Source organism: Bidens hawaiensis, unplaced genomic scaffold (assembly GCF_021521415.1).
Source record: "Bidens hawaiensis isolate Kalapana, Puna unplaced genomic scaffold, B.hawaiensis_p1.1 tig00016036_1, whole genome shotgun sequence".
NCBI classification, from domain to species: domain Eukaryota; kingdom Viridiplantae; phylum Streptophyta; class Magnoliopsida; order Asterales; family Asteraceae; genus Bidens; species Bidens hawaiensis.
The window spans coordinates 534,284-554,439 of record NW_027492452.1 but is presented as its reverse complement, the minus strand read 5'-3'; the positions used below and the strand labels follow the sequence as shown (position 1 = coordinate 554,439).

The following is a 20,156-nucleotide window of genomic DNA, read 5'->3' as shown; positions in this document are numbered from 1 at the left end:
TACGGTCCGTCTCATCTCAAACTTCATTACGGATCAAAATACACTTGTGACGGCCAGTCACATATATAAGGATAGTCTCACTTTGATACGGCCCGTCACATAATAAAATTTAAATACTTTATTCAGAATTAAGTTTTACACCTATAAACCGAACTAGTATTTATAAACGAGGTTTGAAACGATAAAATTAGGCCAGTGTGGTATGTAGTTGGATCAAGAAACACAATTTAGGTATTTGTACAACCTATTTCATTATAGGTTAACATCACACAAACAAGAAGGTTTTCAAACGCTATACCAAACAGACAATCACAAGTGAATAGTAAACCTTTTCAAATAGACAGACATTTACTCGATATGATAAACTGGTTGTTTGTCCTAAAGAGTCAGATAAACATTTGCATAAGATTACATGATCTCTAAAATGTTGCAATACAAAATAGAAAATAAAAGTAACTCAGAACGATTACACATGTGTCTGGATCCAAACATAACTGACAAGCAGACATGCTATTAGTCAGTCATAACCAGTTCTCCAAAGGAGTTACTAGACTCGAAAAACCTTTGAATTATGTGTGTAGGGCAGTGGTCCAAATCCCGGGAGTGACAGGGATTTCTGCTGAGTTTGTAACAGAAAATTATCTTTGTATTTAACGAACATTATAAAAACGTTTAGGGCCAGTCAACGTTTCATCGGCACATCACTGGCGTATTTTCCCCCATTTCAGGTAACTAAGGTTCGTAGCATGACAAGGATTAAGAGTCGATAATTGGAGTTAGACGTTCGCTCAAGAAGATGGCTCAATTTTGTTAAAATCCTTGTAATATTATAAGAACAATATTTCGTAATTGAATACTTGGATATTTAATACTCGAGTATATTTTCAATGTAAATTAATATTTAATAACTAAAAGTCTTCCGCTAAAACAAATCGCAACTTTGATGTATTTACAAAACAGATACCAACTATTGGTCACACTTCTAGGTCCTAAGTCAGGGTGTGACATTAACACCATCGGATGGATGAAAAGGGTATCGCTGAATTGAGATTATATCTTCTGTTAGTTTCTTCTTCTCTTTATCGATCTTGTGTTTGATTAACAAATTGTTTGTAACAACCAATTTGAAAACCCGCACAAGCACTAAACTTTTAGATGATTAAAAGAAGTAGCTATAAGACGTACTCACATATACATGAAACAAGATGCCATTGTTTTAACAGATTCGAGTATTGAACGTATATGGCAAATGAAAGTTATGACAATGCTTCTTCTTTGTAACGGTGTCTTTTAGTTTTTATTTTAAAGTCTTATTTAACCATTTGATATCAATCACTATACCAAAAGCTCTTTAGTCACAAATAAAATTAATGAATATATGATATGTTCTTTTTTTTTTTAAAGGCAATGCAATATATGGTATCTTGTTACATTTTTAAGTCGCTAACTTTTTTCTTTAATAGCATCACATCATAAAGAACCAATCCAACGGGAAGCTCCGTCAAAAAAGTTACCACATATTACTTCAACCAATAATCGAGTCATGTTGGCTAGCGTGAAAAAGTTTAGGTCTTAAATAATTTTTTTTATTAAATTTAAACAATTAAATGTGTTGAGTAATTGAATAGTTTAAACATTAACAATACCCGCCCCCCGGGCGAATTCTCAAAGTCGTCAATGCTAAACGTTTAAAATAACTTCAGGAGATGAGAAACCAAACCGACTGGTTGGGTAAGTCAGCCGGACTGGTCGACTTGTTTTACTATTTAGATAGTTTAGTAGCTAGATGTAGCAAAACAATTTTCTCATCTATAGTGGGTTTCCTCTTGAGGGTGGTCTGGACTTATTGGGCGAACTGATGTGCAAACTTCTCTTCATAGACGTGTTAGCCTAACACCCCATGTTTCCTTAGTCAAGGAAATAAGGTGATCATGTGGGCCAGAGTGCCGTCAATAAATCAAATGACCATTAAAAAAGAGTTTTCAAAAAGAAAGCTCCTTGATACCATATGTTATGGACGCCACCCACCTCTATGTTATTATGGTGGGAGCACCAAACACCATTACACCCAAATTAATTGGGTGCCACCTCCACCATCGTTATTCTACTTACACCTAACAGCACTACTGTTACAAATTTTGAATGTTTTTTATTGGTCGATCATCATAATTAAAAACTTACTACACAAGTTTTATAGTTAATACACCAGTATAGTGTTAACTAATAGGAGGGTATAAATGTAATTAGCAAAATGAAAAGAAAAGGAAGAGAACACAAGACCACCACCACGCTTGTGTTTTGGTGGTGTGGATAATGTTTTTGGTCGGACAGCAAATGAAGTGAAGTGAAGCTCACCGCCGTTGAAAACATATGGTTTTCTCACGCGTACACCCGCCGCCACCTTTGCTGTCAGTGTCTCACCGTCATCAACTATGGCCGACCACCGGTTTCTCCATAAACTCCTCACAAATGATTATTACTATTATTATTATTCCTCACCGGATGCACGCAAATCGCCGGTGGGACTCAAACGTGTAGACTTTCCGAACAAATAACTTTGACTTTGACTCTTTTGATGATGATGATGATGATTCAAATCAGTGGGTTGATATTCTTGAGGACTTCTTTAACGGTGTCTCGATTTTTAAGGTCTTTTTTATTTTAATGCCAGTTTTGAATTTGGATACCAAATGAAATCATTGACCTCAAAAAAATAAAGGTCAGATTGACCGGTTTCTTGCATGTTTGAGATGATGCAATGCAAAGTGATCGAAAATGATTTAACGCATCTACTAATTGTATAAAGTCCATGTTAATTTTGAATCTTGATACGCATTAATGACTTTAAGAAAGTCAAACTTTGACCTAGTTCTTGCAAAGTTAAGATGATATGCATCACAAATTATATAAAGTGTATACTCAACTTTGACTTCATTCTTGCAAATTTGAGATGCCATGTATTGGAAATTAGGGGTTGATGGGTTTCGGGTTGGTGTGGAGAGATTTTTCATGTCTATTTAAATTTGTGTCGTGTTTCGAATTCATCCATTTTACGTTCATTTACGAATATGTTCAATCTAGTGACTTAATAACAAGTAGAACAGTTAATTACAAATTACTCTTAAGTCATAAAACATTTTTATAATTTGTGATATTTTTAATTGTTTTTGTGTATTTATCTTTCATTCCTAATTAACAAGCATGGGTTTACATATTTAGCTCATGCTTAGAATAAGAAACGAGAATAAACGAAGAATTGATAAAAAAAATGTTTTTACTTTTAAAAGAGAATAGTTATATGAAAAATTAAAAAATATTTGACTCTAAAATTTAACACTTCTCATCTCTAAAATAATAAAAAAAAAAATTAACTACTCTAAAACTCAAACGGATTAACATGTCAACTTTTAACGGGTCATGTTTGGATTGACTTGTTTAAGAAAATGGGTTGTGTCACCACACCCACAAACTTTTTCGTGTCAGGTTTGGGTCATGTTTTGGGTACTCAGAAAGTCAAACTTTGACTTAATGTTTGCAAATGGGAGAGTGAGCATGAATTAATAAATGTATAACCAGTGCAGGTATTTAGATCATTTGGATGGATGCTTCCTGCAATGATCTCATCATTCCTATTAACATCAGGACCACAAGCATTTCTGATGGGATTAGCCATTCCGTTGGGCAAGTTGGCACTTTCTTTATTATTTCAAACCGTATGGGGGCGACCGAAAACCAAAACAAGGCGGCGAGGCAAGAGCAAGAGACGACCACCCCCATCACAGCCACCACGTGGCGCCTATATGGATGTAGAAGACGAACAAGAAGAATATGTAGAAAGAGAAAGAAAGAGGGCAACTGGGTATCAAACATGGGTTGGTGGAGATGGTTCAAGTGGCGATAAAACCAATGGCGAATCTTCAAGTTTTGGTGGATGGGAAGAACTGGATGGTAGAGGAAGAAGAAGATATAATAATAATAATAATAATAATAATAATAATAATAATAACCGAAAGCAATCGAAGAGTAAAATGAGTAGACGAGTGAAAAGAAGTGAGACGCAGTTGCTTTTGAGGTTGTTGATCGCCGTCTTTCCGTTTTTAGGATCATGGACAAAACTGCTATAAGTTATGAAACTATCTATACTTGCATAAAATTATTGAGATTCAGTTATGTTAAGCATTAGGCAACATGTGGTACAATTCTTTGTTACTTTTAGTGGTTTTTGCATGTTACCTTTACCTTGTGTCTATGATTTTTTATGTGTACTTTCATGCTTGTTGACACATTTTTTTTTTTTTTTTGTTATAGATGGCTCTACATTTCTTTTATCGTTAAAATAAGCGTAGTGGATGATGCATCTTCTAATCATTACCTTATCATTATTTCTTTTCGTTTTTATTTAAAATAATACAAATAACATTTTATTAAATAAAATAAATTAGAAAAACTACATTAAAATTAAAACAAATACATTAAAAAAACATCACTAGTACTAAAAATAAATATTACTCTTCGAGCTTATATTTTTTAATAATTTTATCATTTTTTATTTCCGCTAGCCTCCGGGCATGTTCGGTAAGGTGGTCGATCGGTTGCTGCAAAAAAGCGAGAACTTTGTCTATTTTCATATTGTTAAGTATATCGGTGAACACCTTGTTGGAATCAGAATTTTGTTGCATCACCTGAAAATGTTGACTCCCAAGGTCTTGTAAATCGGCGAGTCGGCGGTTCATTTCGGTGATTTTTTCTCTAACTTCCACACTCACACCCGCTGACAACGACCCCGCCCTTTTCCCCTTTCCACGACTTCTTCTATCGCCTGGTTGAGGCAACCAAACATACTCCTGCTCGTTATCACCGACGTTGTCATCATTTAAGTCGAAGTTTCGAGCATCAAACTGCGGTGTTTCAGGATCAATCGGTGACGAGGTTTTGGACCTTTTGGCTCGTCGCCTACTTCCGAACCCGACAGGTGTTACAAATTTCCACTTAGCGTGATAACGAAGAATATTCCAACAATTCATATATAAAAAGGCCCCCCAAGCACTTTGGTACTCACTCAATACCGCCACAATAATTGCAGCATTACCGGCACCACTACCCCACGATTTATAAAGCCGGTTATAAACCCCTTGAAAGAGTTGGCATCTACTGTTTTTATCGGACCATTTTCCCTATATAGAATCGAGCGTTCGGTAGTCGTCCCCTTTGCCCATTTCCTTGAAAAAAAAGTTCCCGAACTTTGTCCCAGAAAATGCCTAATTTTTGATAGTTGGCTACAAAAAAAAATAGCAAACATATTAGTAATCTTTAATATTTTTAACCTAAATAAGAAAATTATTAAATAACACTTACAACACTCGTGATCTTCCGATACCGCCCACCACGACCGTGAAAGGGTCAAATACTCCTTGGGGGTCCATAGTTGAGTTGTTTTTTTAACATGAAACTCGGTCGCGTCTTTCTTTTTGTGAGACCGTCCTCGTCCGGCTTTGCTCGAAACGGCTTTTTAGATCTGCTCCAACCAGGTTGTGTCTCCAGCTCATCTTGAAGCACCGGATCGAGTTGCGTCTCTGGCACCGTCTCCTCTAGTATCAGTAGAAAGTTCGAATGAGTCAGTGGGTTAAAAGGAAAGGGTGGTAGGTTGGTGGCATCCTAAATATTGCATGTATGACAACATGTTAGGGTCGAAATTCATACCGGCCAGGAAGGTTGGGGTTGGTTGACTCGATTGGGTGATGTTCGGTTAAGTCAGTTGTGTGTGTTTGGTTGGGTGGTGTTCGGGCGTTAATTGATTGCAAATTGACTAAAATCAAACATGGCACGGTACAATGGATTCATGATGGGTAAAGAGTGAAAGGTTTTTTTTTCTTTTTTTTTTTTTGGATTTTGATAGAAAATGAAAGAATGAGAAGATGCGTTTAAAAAAAAATGGTATGTTTGATATATATGAAGGATGAAGACGATAAATAATATCAACTGCTCAATGCAACTTCTACAATTATAAGCTCTCTAAATTGTTCCCGCAAGCAAGATGTTTGGCCTGACATGAAGCTTGGACCGAAAAGTATTGCTTCTCATTGTCACCTCGGCGAGTTCATGCTGCACCGATACTCTTTTCTAAACTTGTAGGTTGTCTTGTAGCACATTGGTTATCATGAAGAAATCATCAAAATTTCTTGATGCAAGTATTTGAATACATGAAATAGTAATATAGTAACATACAATACACACCCGTCTAGTAAAACATACAACCCAATACTTTTATTAATGTTTTAACATTTGTTTCATAAACCATCCTTACCAATACCGTGTTAAGCAGCAGCTAATGCTTATTTATGAAGGTGAACATATTTTTCTGTATTACTTAAAACTTGCCAGTCTATCTCTAGTTATAGAGATTAAACTTACAAAACGATCTATTAACATAACTAAGAAAAATAACTGAATTAAAAACTGCTCAATACAACTGCAAGAATAATAAGCTGGAACAAAGTCGATAACAAGGTTCAAAGTTGATATCATTGTCATTTGGTTACGTAAGGAAAAGGATGCATTAAAGTTATGTATTTAAAACAAAATTGTGACCTCTTGTATGAGATCTCGGTTATAGCTCGAATGGATTTGTTTTAATCTCCTGCTTTTAACCTTTTTCTTTCCTTCCTCTTCTGATCATGCAACCCTGAATGACAATCGAATATTATTAACACGATCAAGGCAAAATTATATTAAAAGAAAAAATACACAATTCTTTTTTCCAGAGTAGAAATATACGTTTTTTATCCTCCTTCCTCTTTCTTCGTAGGTTGTCTAAGTTTCTTCTTTTTTCAGCAGCCCCTTTGGTGTCCATAGAAACCTAACAACACAAAATGATGTCATCAAAATGTGACAAGTTTGACGCATTCTAATATCTTAAAGTTAAAAATGTAAAAGATGTTAAGTTGTCAACATTACCTCCTGACCGCTACTTCTGAGTGCTTGAAGTGGTTCAACACAATCTTGACCTATAACAATCATTTTCTTCCTCTTGTTATCTCCTGTGTTCCCAAAGTCACCTATTTTTTGTTTCGCCAGTTCTACAATTTGTTGTTGAAGAGAAGGCGAAATACCAGCCTAAAACACCAAAAAAAAAGAAAACAAATGTTAGTGTTTATGGTTTAGTAGGCTGGTAAACAAACAGAATGTCCAGTGAACAGTTTGACAGGAAGCTCATTTATTTAATAAACAAATGAACATGAGCAAAAAAATACTGTTCATTTAGTTAAATGAACTAACATGAACCCAAGCACATTCGTTCGTTGATGTTCGTGAATTTAAATTTGCTTATGTACAGTCATTTATGTTCGTTAGTTTACGTTTGTTTAAGTTCATTCATTTATTCATTAAAATCTTTTGGCACATTCCAAATTATTCAAATTTTAATAAAATTTTTGGGCACATACATTGTTCTACAGTACACATTACTTTTAACTGGCTTTAGCTCAGTTATGTTCTTTTGTTCACGTTCATGGTGCATTTATCGTTTATGCTGTTAACGAGTGAACATGAGCATGCTCGTTTTCTAAACGAACAAACAAGAACACAAAAACCCCGTTCGTTTAAATTTCATGTTCAATCGTCTACACCATAAAAGTTAAACAAACGAACACGAACATGCTGTGCTCGTGAATCGTTTATACGGTTAACGAACAAACATGTTCATTTTCTAAACCAATGGACACGAACAAGAATATGTTTGTTAAACTGTGTGCGTTAAATCATTTGTTCGGTTAAAGTTAAACGAACAAATACGTGCACGCTCTATTCCTGAATCGTTTATACTGTTAACGAACGAACAAGAACATGTTCATTTTCTAAACGGACGAACACGAACTAAAAAGCCCTGTCCGTTTAACTGTTTGTTCACTTAGAGTTAAACAAACAAGCACGACCATGCCACGCTCGTATTTATTCGATTCGTACAAGCCTATGGTTTAGAGCATATAGATTTGGTTTAGCGTTTATGGTATGATATTATCAAATCTTCACAAAACAAAAACAAAAATAAAACACTGGGATAATAATTTTCATGATACCCCCGTAAAATATCGACTTGAGAATGTTTTAGGTTGCAGTGGACGAGAAAGCAACGAATTAAGTTCCTGCAGTTTGACCAGACAAAAAATGTCAAAAGTCAACAAATGGAATATGTTGATACTTGATACATATTGCATACAAGACATGTTTCAGTTAATATTTGACAGAAAGAAAAAACCTGTTGTAGCTTTTTAAGTTGAGCAGAACCTGCTTTCTTTTTCCTGATTTTATTCGCTCTTTCATCGTCACTGTCATTTTCATCTACCATCAGTTCAATCGACTCAGCGTTTCTTTGAAACCAGCTTTTATCAGCTTTATCCTACAAGAAGATATTTTGTGAGCCCATAATATGCAGAATCCACCAAAATATGAAATTAATCCTAAAATATATACAAGCAAATTTACCTGTGATTCCTTTCTCAAAACCTTATCTATTTGTCTTGCAAGAGATAGCCTCTTTAAAACCTCAGGCATGTATGAAGCCTCTATAGGAAACTGCTTAAAACTTTCCTGTACCCGAAACATACATAAATCACAAACATCAGTGCAACAGCTTCAGGTCAAACGATTGACCAAAACAGTTATAGTCTAATCACCAACCTTTGAAAATGATCTGCACAATGAAGCAAATTTAGATGATTCCTTTGGGGAAATAAGAGCAATACTGCAACCATCAGCAGAAGCTCTAGCAGTTCTTCCACTTCTATGAACATAAACCTGACAGTTAATCCTAGTCAGCATACAAAAACATCAAAGATAACAGATTAAAAGAGAAGAAATTTGTGCAAATGGTCCATGTGGTTTGACCATCTTGCAAGTTTAGTCCCATATTTAAAAAAACTGCAAACTGTAAAAGGGTTGCACGTTTAGTCCTTACCGTTAATCTCAGTTAATTTTTAACCGAAGTGATATCATGTGCCATCATGTGAGAGTAAGTGTTCCTTTTCAAATTTAAAACCACATCACCTTCAGTTAAAAACTAACTAGCATTAACGATGGAGAATAAGCGTGCAACCCTCTTAACAAATGGTTGCAACTTATAAAATTTGGGGAAGAAACTTATAATTGGTCAAACCACAGAAATGATATGCGCAATATTCTCGTAAAAAAGAGGAAAAAACAATAAAACAACTTACTTCTGCAGAATGAGGAAGTTGGTAATGAACAACAGTTCTAACACCAGGAATATCAAGACCTCTAGCTGCAACATCGGTAGCAATAAGTATTCCATGATCACTTCCACGAAAACGGTCAATTGCCTGCAATTAAAGGAATAAGTACATAAGTGTGAAATTATAAATAAAGAAGAAAACAAAATGATAAATAGAGAAAATGACATATATAACCTTGAGGCGAGCACGTTGTTGCATCTGTGCATGAAGGGTCCAAACATTGACGTTAAGAATCTTCATAAGTGAAGAAAGATGGCGTAGGGCTGCAATCGATGTGCAAAACACAATAGTCCGCCCTTGCCCGTGAACAGATAAAATGTAATATAAATATGCGTCTTTATCTTCTTCTTTGCACCTGTGGAGATTCAAGTATATGGCTTATTTTTTTTTGGTAATTGGGATAAAGTGAATGGAAAGTAACAAGTGGATACAAAACAAGCAAAAGTTTGTCATAAGGACCAGTATATCATTCTAAAGCTCAAGCGCGGCTCCTTTAACTTACAAGAGCTCGAGCTTGTTTCAAGCTCTATTTCTAAAGCACTAAAGCTCAAGCTCCGTTCATTTCAAGCCCTATTTCTAAAGCATTTCAGCTCGTTTAACTTACGAGTGCTTGAGCATGGCTCGTTTCAAGGCCTATTTATAAAGCTCGAGCTAGGTTATTTATATCAACTAATATATATAAAAAAAAGTTATATTTTTTATATATATTTTAACTAAAATTTTTACATACAACACAATAGCATTGCTATTGGTGGGATATACTGAGTACGATGATGATGATGATGACAATATATATTATTTAGTAAATCTTATCATAGCTTTATATATAACAATTATTATTATTATAAACATATATACGCTTAATATATTAAATAAAAAGTTATATAAATAATAAGCTCGTTTAGGCTCAAGATCCAGCTCGAGCACAATAAGTGAAGCTCTAGCTCAGCTCATTTATTAAACATTCTTATTTGAAGGGTCGAGCTTGTTTAAGCTCAGCTCAATTCGAGCTTTTAGCAAACCCACTTCAAGTAGCTCACAAGTGACTTGGCTCGTTTCCACCTCTAATTTTAGAAAACGATATTTCATGCCCGAAAAATACAAGAAAAAGAAAAGTACATACTCAATGAATGACTCCTCAAGATTATTAGCCATAATTGAAGCATTTGTAAGATCAATAATAGCAGCATTAGACCGCATTCCAGCTCGTTCAGAAAGCGCTTCGATTGAATTTAACTCATCGTCTTGTTTCGCTTTCACGGATCCACGTTTAAGCTTTTTCCTAAAATCAGAGGATAAAGCAATTGTAGCAGAAAACACAAATGTCTGTCTTTTTTTCCTTTGAAACCCTAAATCTGTCACACAGTTTTCACTATCCTCTGCATGTCCTTCTCTAACCATTGGAAGCATATCAACAATTGACTGCAGTTCTTGAAAATGACCATTATCTATCATCCGATCAGCCTCATCAAGTACAAAGAATGATAGTGAATGTAGCTGCAACATGCATCAACAAATCCAGATTATAATGATCAAAGTCATGAAACGATTTTGATTTAAGTTGTTTTGAACGTTAATGTTTACACATACCTCAACAAGATGAAGTTCACCACCCGACATTAGTTCCCATAGCCTCCCAGGGGTTCCAACAACAATCTCAGGTCGTCCATTTAAAAGGCGTTCTTGTTTTTCGGTTGACATTCCACCAACGATTGGGACGACCTTAACATCAGTCCCTCTTGCCACTTGCTTCAAATGATCAGTCACCTGATTGGTGAAAAATAAATATACAAAAAAAAGAATTAACAAACATTATCTAGATTTAGAAAACACAAGTGATAAAAAAACAGTGGAATTACTGAACATCAAGTGAACAGTTCGTTTATGTTGGTTCAATTAGTAATTGAACAAACATGAACAAAGATTTTTGTTCATTTAACTAAACGAACAAACAAACAAGAACACATGTCTCGTTCATAAATACATGTTCCGTTGGTCCATTTACATCCGTTTATGTTAGTTCATTTGCACTCGTTTATGTCCGTTTACATCTGTTCATTTATGTTGCTTGTTAACGTTTATTTAAATGTTCATGCAAAATGCAAATTATATCTTACTGTTATTATTTCAAATCAATTTCGTTAAAACCAATTTTTGGAAGAACTGTGTCTGTCGGTGTTCATTTATGTTTGTGACCATTTCGTTCGTTTATGTTCGTGAACCGCTTGTTTATAATGTTAATGAGCACGGACACATTAATTTTTATAACAAACAAACATGAACAAGAAAATCTGTGGGTTTAAGTGTCCGTTTCTATGCTTGTTCAGTTAAAAGCCATGGTCGGTTCGTTTACAAGTCTAACTATAAAATATATGAAATTAGGTGAAAAAAACAGTAAATGTACCTGAAGTGCAAGCTCTCTAGTAGGAGTAATAATAAGCGCTCTTAAAAAACCTTTGGCAACAATTTTATCATCCGCTTGTCCTCTTTCTTCAACTTGCCTTTCAAATTTATCTCTCTCTTCAAGAAGACGTTGTATAATCGGTATTCCAAACGCTAGTGTTTTACCTGACCCGGTCTCTGCAGCCCCAATCACATCCTATGAAAACAATCAGAAAATCAAAATGAAGCATGTATAATATTGAACAAGAACTTTATACCAGTAAACTCCTATACTAACCTTTCCCTGATGAGCACCTGCAGGTATACAAGCTTTCTGTATAGGTGTCGGTTCCTTAAACTTGAGCCTGCATACTGATTTCATAAGCAATGGATGAAGCCTCAGTTCATACCACGCGTGATATTCAGAGTCATCAACTTCATCTTCTTCAACACCAGTTTTCTCATTTGTATTTGTATCTGCAATTGTTTTGTCATCGTCACCATTACCATCAACTGGTTTTTCTTCAATGTCCTTAGATTCATCAGGGTTCTTAGCTTTCTTTGTTTTCTTCTTCTTCTTTTTCTTCTTGTTCGTTTTAACCTCTTTTACAGTCTCACCATCTGTATCCTCCTCTTCAATAAGTTCATTGTTACTTTCTTCCCGTTTCCGCTTTGTTTGTTTTCTCTGTTTTTTCCTGTCTTTTTGAATACTAAGAAGCTCCAATCCGTACTCGGATGCGTCAATCTCTTCAAGAGACAAAATGCCTGCAACAACAAAGCAAAAAAAGAAAACTCAACTAAAACAGTTTACATAGCTCCAATCCATACTTTAATTCATATATTCGGAATTCAAATCGTTAAAAAGATTATAAAAACACCTCAAATTATATTTCAAGTAGGCCTGTAAACAAACAGAAACTAGGGCATGTTCATTTTCGCTCATTTAACTTCAAACATCAGACAAAAACACTTAATCAGACAAATGTTCATGTTCGTTCGTTTAAGAAATGAATATGTTCATGTTTGTTTATGTTCGTTCATTTTAAATGCAAATGAACAATTCACGAACATATATGAAGACACTTAAATGAACACAAACAAACAAATTAAGTAGATGAATCCAAAAATAAAGATAGATGAACACAAATGTAAACATAAATGAACGAGCGAAACACGTGATCACGTTCGTGGGTTTAATTAAATGAGCAAACATAACGGCGGTTCGTTTACAGGCCTAATTTCAAGGATGCTCGAATTTGTGTTACATTCTAGAAGCACCTGGAATCGCATAGTCTCATAAAATTCTGTTCAACTTGCTTTTTTATAATATAATAATAAAGCGAATAAACTACATTCACGTAACAGGAAACCCTAGAACTCGCAAATGTAGGATTCAACTGTAACACACAATAAGCCCTAAGCAAAATAATAATAAATTAGAATTAGTGGAAGCAGGAGTAAATAGGAACCTCCTTGGAAGTCATTTAATCCGGAGAAGGGTTCGTCAGCGGCGTGGGGAAGAGATGAGGTCCATCGGAGTGAGTCAAGTCGTGCTAGTTGTCCGGCGTCTCCTCCTCTGCCCGCTTTCTGCTTCTTCTGACCGCCCATCTCCGGTAGGGTTTCAGCTTGGCTGCGGCTGATGGATTATTATTTGCTGACCGGGCCAATTTAGGCTCTAGTAGGTTACGGTTTAGCTTTTTAAGTTTACGCTTATTAGCTTATATAAGTTAATTTGAAAATGGCTTTTTAGTTTATTTGAAAAAGCTTATTTGTGTAACATAAACCAAAAATTAAAAGTTAGGCATTTTGAGTCAAAAAAAATTTTGAACTGGTTGAGTTCATATGGTTTCAGAAACGAACAATTTAAGTCACTGTAATTACTTAACTGTGTTAGTTTTAGGGTAGATTTGACATTTTACTTGTATATATATATGTATATATATATACATTGTCACTCTGAGTCCATGAACTTTCTTAATTGATCACGTTGAGTCCCTTTCCCTTTTTAACAAAAATAAATGAACTAGACTAATTTTTTTAACAAAAATAAACCAACCGAACCACCTTTTCAACAAAAATTAACGAACCGAACTACTTTCTAACAAAAAAAAAATGGACCAAACTAATTTTTTTATCAAACTAAACGAACCGAATAACTTTTTTTAACAAGTAATTCATTTCGCTTAACAAAAATAAACGAATCAAACTACTTTTTTAATAAAATAAACGAACCGAACTTATTTTAAAAATAAACGAATCAAACTACCTTTTTAACAAAAATAAACGAACAGAACTTACTTTTTAACAAAAATAAACAAACCAAACTTATCTTTTAACAAAAATAAGCGAATCAAACTACTTTTTTTACTAAACGAACTAAACCATTTTTTTAATAAGCAGTTTAGTTAATTTTATTTAATAAAATTAAACGAATCCAACAACATTTTAACCTAAAAAAATGAACCGTAAACTTATTTTTTAACAAAAATAAACAAAGCGAACAACCTTTTAACAAAAACAAACTATCTTAACTACTTTTTTGAAAAAAATAAACCAATCGAACTATTTTTTTAACAACAATAAAATACCGAAATACTTTTTTTAATAATAAATAAACAAAACGAACTACTTTTTTTTACTAAACTAAACGAACTGAATAATTCGCTTTAACAAAAACAAATGTATCGAACTACTTTTTTTTTAAATAAGTGAACCGAACTTATTTTTAACAACAAAAAAAATGAACCAAACTAGTTTTTTTAACAAATAAATGAACCAATTTTTTTAAACAAAAATAAGTTAACCGAAATTATTTATAACAAAAATATCGTCGTAGCTTGCGCTAAGGTGGAGACCGATTCGATTACTTATTTTAGAAGTAGTTGTGTCCACTTAGTTTAGTAAAAAAGTAGTTTGGCTCATTTATTTTTGTTAAAAAGGTAGTTCGGTTCGTTTATTTTTGTTAAAAAAAGTAGTGGCTCGTGTATTTTTATTAAATGGTAGTTTGATTCGTTTGTTTTTGTTGAAAAATAGTTTGGTTTGTATTTTTTGTTTAAAAAGTTTAGATTGTTTATTTATGTTAGAAAAATTAGTTCGGTTCATTTATTTATTTATTTTTTTAAAGTTCGGTTATTTTGATTTTGTTAAAAAATAAGTTCTGTTCATTTATTTTTTGTTGATTTGGTTTGGTTGGTTGATTATGGCTTGATTGATTATAGTTTGGTGTTAATTCTTTAATTTGGAAGAAATTTTTTAAGAGAAAACTAAAACTGGACAATCACTTAACTAGAAGGACTCATGTGGATCATAAAAAAAGGGTAAACTAGTAATTCCACATTTTCAGTTAACGACAGGGACTCAAATTGTTCATTTTTTAAACCACGGGGACTCAATCAATTCAAAAAAAAAATCGGGAACTCATTGTGCATCCGCCATAAAACCACAGGAATGCAAAAAGTAATTTTCTCTTATTATTATACTGATTTTTCTTTATGTTTTTACTAGAGTTGAAGAGGTAGGGTCTTGGACCAACCTCATGTAAGAATAAATATAGTATCATATATTTATTAATACTGTCATCGTTATTATTTTATATTATAATAGATCAAAATTATTAATATACCTTATTACATATTACCCTTACTATCTAATAAAGGATTTCCCCTTAGGTGTATACATAGAGAGAATAAAATAACATCACAACCTAATCACACACACAAAACATTTTTGTGTGCCTCATCTCTCCTAAAACCGGGTTCCTCTCAAGAACCCTGTATAATCTCTATCCTTAACTATACATCCTAAAGGGAAACTCGACCAGGCTGACAACCATGTTGTATACATCTTTCTCTGTTGCGGTTACTACTCTCCATGTTGTAGCATGTTCAAATGTTTAATATTTATCATATTTTCTATTACTTATATGAAGAACTGATCAACATGTGGTATCAGAGCGATGTTGATTAATTGGTTCTTCATGTTTTTCCTAAATCTGGAATTAAAATCAAAATACATGAATTTGATTACAACTCTAATTTTTTAAGTTTTTCGTTTTCATGGTTTGTTAAGAAAACTGGTTATAATTGCTAAATTCATATTTAAAACTCTAATATACTCGAAATCTGTTAAAAATATGTTTAAGATTTCGATTCAAGAGAAAACTGACTAAAGATTATTCGAAGATGTTCTTCATGTTCATCATAAAATTCAAAGAATCGTCCTTATTTTGGATGAATCATAGGATTAAAATTTGTTGTTTCCAATTTTGATTAATTGTATTTATTGAAAATTTTTTTACATAATATAGTTTTATCAATGAAAGATTTCACAATCTTAAATAACTATAATTAAATAATTAAAATTAAGAAAGAAGATAATTTATTAAAATTCGAATTACATCTTTCTCATAAATTAGTTTATGGGATTTAAAAATGATTTATGAGTTAAAATAGTTTACGGGTTAAAAATAGTTTATGGGTTAAAGATTTAAAAATTGATTTCGTTTTTTTCAAAAATGATTTATGGGTTACCAAAATCCCGAACACCTTATAAACCCGAAAACTCTCATAAACAATGTTTTAAAAACTAGTATTTTACTCGTACCATATTTAGTTTAAAAACGGTATAACCGGTTGAACCGGAATGTACAGGGAGGTTCAAACGGGTTGAATAGTTTACTTGTAATTCCATATAACTACAATTTCAACTCAAAAAATAACTCAAAAGTACATTAATAAACATCACACTTGAACCAAATATCACTCATGAACAATTGTCGAGTCAAATAGAAAGTTTCTACTTTGTATACGGAATTAGCTCAGTAACAAAACATGTAAATAAACCAACATTAGATTTGCATGATACAAAATTGGTTGATCAACGAATCCTCGTTTACCGTGTTTACTCGTTTCAGTTTTATCCGCTATGTTATAAGTCATTTTTAAAAAATATGAGCCGCAAAAAATCCCAAAATCTCTTGGATTTAAAACCGGTTTGCTGGTTTAAACCGGTATTTTAGAAAACATTGACGGTACGATGCTCTAGCAAACCGCCCAAAAATATTACGCTCTAAATACCGGCTGTCTTACGAAAATCCGACCAGTACATACTTGATTTTAAAACATTGCTCATAAATACCGAAAACCCACTAAAAGTCAGACTCACTAAAATTCCCGAAAACTCTTAATTCCTGAGAACTTAAAATTTCCGAGAACTCAAAATTTCCGATAACTAATTTCCCGAGAACTCTAATTTTCCCGTAAAATGTTCCTAATTAAATGTTTTGTAAACTATTAAATCTTATAAGATTTTACAAAACATAAAAAACTTAACTTAAATGAATTTTGATGTATCACTTCTGTCCAAAGGTGATGTGTTACGTCTACTCTATCATTCAAGTCTAACTGCTAGCTTTTGTTAGTTTTGCCTAACATGATACAAATGTCTTACTTCTGAGCAAAGGTGATGTGCTATATTTTTATCTAGCAAACTAGCTCGTGCATAATTAAAATAATTGTCTCGCTTTTGCATAAAGGTGACGTGTTACAATTATTTTGCACACATACTTAAAATTTTATTTCTGCCCAAGTGTGATTTTTTTTTTGTTTAAGTAGAACTTTTAATTATTGTCTGTTTAATATTAATAATAGACATATCACATCTTCAATAAAATATAATGATTCTCACATTAATGATCCTTCATTAATCTAATGATCATCATTTTGATATGTATTATTTTTAATATCCCATAACATTGCTCACTATAACTTCCTTCTATAAATTAGTATCTTATTAAATCACCAACTCTAATCTACAAAACATAGGATGTTTTGCTAAAGAGTTTCCATAAAATTTGCTATTATTGGCTTATGATTATCCCGCAAGACATGATATGACAATCTTATCGCTCCTTCTGATAATAATACTATCGAAGAAAACTAGAGCATGATAAGTTGGATGAGTCAAGCATAATGTCTCTTATGTTAATCAAGAACTTATTTAAATAAATGTTTCACTAAAGTTATTCTAGATTCAGTTTTTCCTAACACTAATAAAATAACTTCTAAGATGCATGCATTTTTTCTAAATTCTAACTATAAGAGTAAATGTTATCCCTGAATATATCATAATGTAAAATACCATGACCCATAAAATTAAGGGCTTAGACATGGAAATGAGTACACTTTTCCGATGCGTTACATACTAAATTTTTCACTAGTACAATTTGATGCCTTAATAATCAACTATAACTCTCAGAAATACCAAAAGAAAATGAGTGTGTTGATCAGCAACATATGTATAAGAAAATAAATGTTTAGAATTAGAAAATAAGATGTTCACCTAACTACCACTAAAACCAAAAAGATGATATTCTAAGATCCATAGGCAAAATACAAGCATTACATTCAGCTTTATAAGTTCTCAAAGAAGAAGTCTCACTAAATAAACATGCCACTAGACTAGTATAAGCAATGAGACTATCCATAATTCAAAAGAACATCTGGCTAAAATAGGTAGTATATTACTGATATTTAAGTTTGCTAATCATAATATTCAATTAACACATGATAGGTTGAGTATACTTCTATACGTGTCCTTACCAAAAATCAACAAATAAGTAACACGAGGGTTAGTGACAAATTTAAATGTTAATGCTATTAAAACCATAATAAACTGTCTTTTAGTTGCGCTTTATGATATCTTACAAAAATTATGGAGATCATTCAGAATACAATATCAATACTTAAGCTACATTATGACAGCTGTGAGATTTTCATAGCCAATAAAAAGTCACCCTTACTTTAAACTCACATATTATTTGTTATCAATATTTGGATAGAACTAGAAAGTATTATACATTTTCACGCATTTTGTTATCATGCAAATGAGAATTTAACAAAAGATAAATGAGACCTAAAACTTCATCAATTGAAATCAAATTTCATGAGAAATCATGACAGGGTTGATGATGATGAAATTTTTATCTAGTCTCATTCTTAATGATTTTAAATCATATGTTAGATGCCTTAAACATTACTTAGCTTGAGGAATAAGTATGGGCCCACCAATATATATATATATATATTCAAACATAATTCATTTATCATTTATAGACTATCTACTTGTATCTAATATGTCTTATATGATCCACGGTCTTAAAGAGATCCATTCATATATACTTAATACGATTTCTTCTAAATGTGTCCCTAAGTTTCTTATGATGTATAAAGGAAATCAAATCAAGTCTAGCGTATGTATGGCAAATTCCCACATCACATACATCATTGAAACTTCTCATGTAGTTACCCTAAAGATATCGATGATCAGTGGGAGCTTTAAGTGTCTTAATCATAAATTACAAGATTTGCAAGAGGTGGGGAGTGAAAACTTGATTTTAACTCAATTACACCTCTTGTACAAGATACTGCTCCATCAAAAGTTATCTCCTTAGAATGCTACTTTTACAAAAGTTTCATTTTTACTTAAATGTGGGCATAATAAGATCTTTTTTTTACCAAAACTAAGTAATCCTCAAACAAGAGAAACTACAACAACTAACGTCGCCATGAACTTTTTTTCTCTATTAGAATCTATTGGTCTTTAAAAATTGACCCTAAACATGCAAATTTCCTAAAGGTTTTTAAGGTCAGCGGGAGAAGTAACAGTCATTATAATAACTTGTCAGAAGTATAAGAGAGGCGGGGGGAAGAGAGTCATTAAAGTTTACTCTGAATTTAACTCCGATTACACCTCTTGTACACCATAACGCATCAACACTTACACACTTAGAATCCTGAAAATGATAGCAACCTAACCAAGAGCTAATCCATAATACTAAAACTTCTAATAAACCCAATAATCAACTTCGGAGGTCATCTAGGTTTTAAAACCTACTAACTTTGATGATTATGTAACCTCCCTAACTAAAGTTGAAATGGATGTTGGAAAGTTTACTTATCCTACCTCTTCTAATTAACCACTAAATCAATCAATCTTCTAAATGGAATAAAACTATTAATAGCGAAATTGACTCCATAAGTCAGAATAACATTTGAGATTTGGTTGAATCACCTAAGATTGTTCACAACTAAACTAAATCCCAATACAAAACATTAAGACACTAAGAAACATGATTGATTGTTAAAGGCTATATTCAAGAGGAAACAAATTATCAAAGAATCTTATTACCTATATTACAAAAGATTTCTGTGAGAATTATCACTATTCAAGTAGATTATAATAGTTAAGAGCTACGTTAGATTAACACTTGATTGTTGGGTAAAAGCTATGTATAATATTATATTAATTAGTTAGAATTAGTTAAATAAACGAATGACATTGGTACTTCAAGCATATTTATGTGTTTCAGGGCATTTGACACTATGGATGCTTAATGGATTGATTTATGAGCTTGGAATGAAGGCATAGAAGTACAGGATTGGGATGACACGCTTCACGATGCAGAAATAAAGAAAAGAAAATAATTTGGCTGTTTCTGTTGTCCTTCGTGCGACACGAAGGAGTGTG

At 32.9% G+C, this 20,156-nt stretch overlaps 1 protein-coding gene across 1 annotated transcript; it reads right to left on the bottom strand.

Moving 5' to 3' along the window:
- Positions 1–6,623: 6,623 nt before the first annotated feature.
- LOC143550399 (DEAD-box ATP-dependent RNA helicase 13-like) lies at positions 6,624–12,146 on the bottom strand. Its single transcript, XM_077041050.1, has 13 exons — positions 11,929–12,146; positions 11,653–11,847; positions 10,839–11,015; positions 10,372–10,745; positions 9,423–9,603; positions 9,213–9,335; positions 8,677–8,793; positions 8,482–8,586; positions 8,255–8,395; positions 8,076–8,141; positions 6,955–7,113; positions 6,775–6,856; positions 6,624–6,682 (listed from the first exon to the last, which is right to left on the bottom strand). Exons 1-13 carry the CDS (start codon positions 12,010–12,012, stop codon positions 6,630–6,632), a joined length of 1,857 nt encoding a protein of 618 aa, XP_076897165.1. The 5' UTR covers positions 12,013–12,146; the 3' UTR covers positions 6,624–6,629.
- Between the last annotated feature and the right edge of the window lie 8,010 nt (positions 12,147–20,156).

Bases quoted from the DNA above. Each gene is read 5' to 3' on its own strand.
- LOC143550399 (XM_077041050.1), bottom strand. From the start codon at position 12,012: ATGAAATCAGTATGCAGGCTCAAGTTTAAGGAACCGACACCTATACAG. The intron at 11,016-11,652 runs GTACATTTACTG...TTCACCAATCAG, and splicing joins CTAGAGAGCTTGCACTTCAG to GTGACTGATCATTTGAAGCA. The intron at 9,336-9,422 runs GTTATATATGTC...CTTTAATTGCAG, and splicing joins AACAACGTGCTCGCCTCAAG to GCAATTGACCGTTTTCGTGG.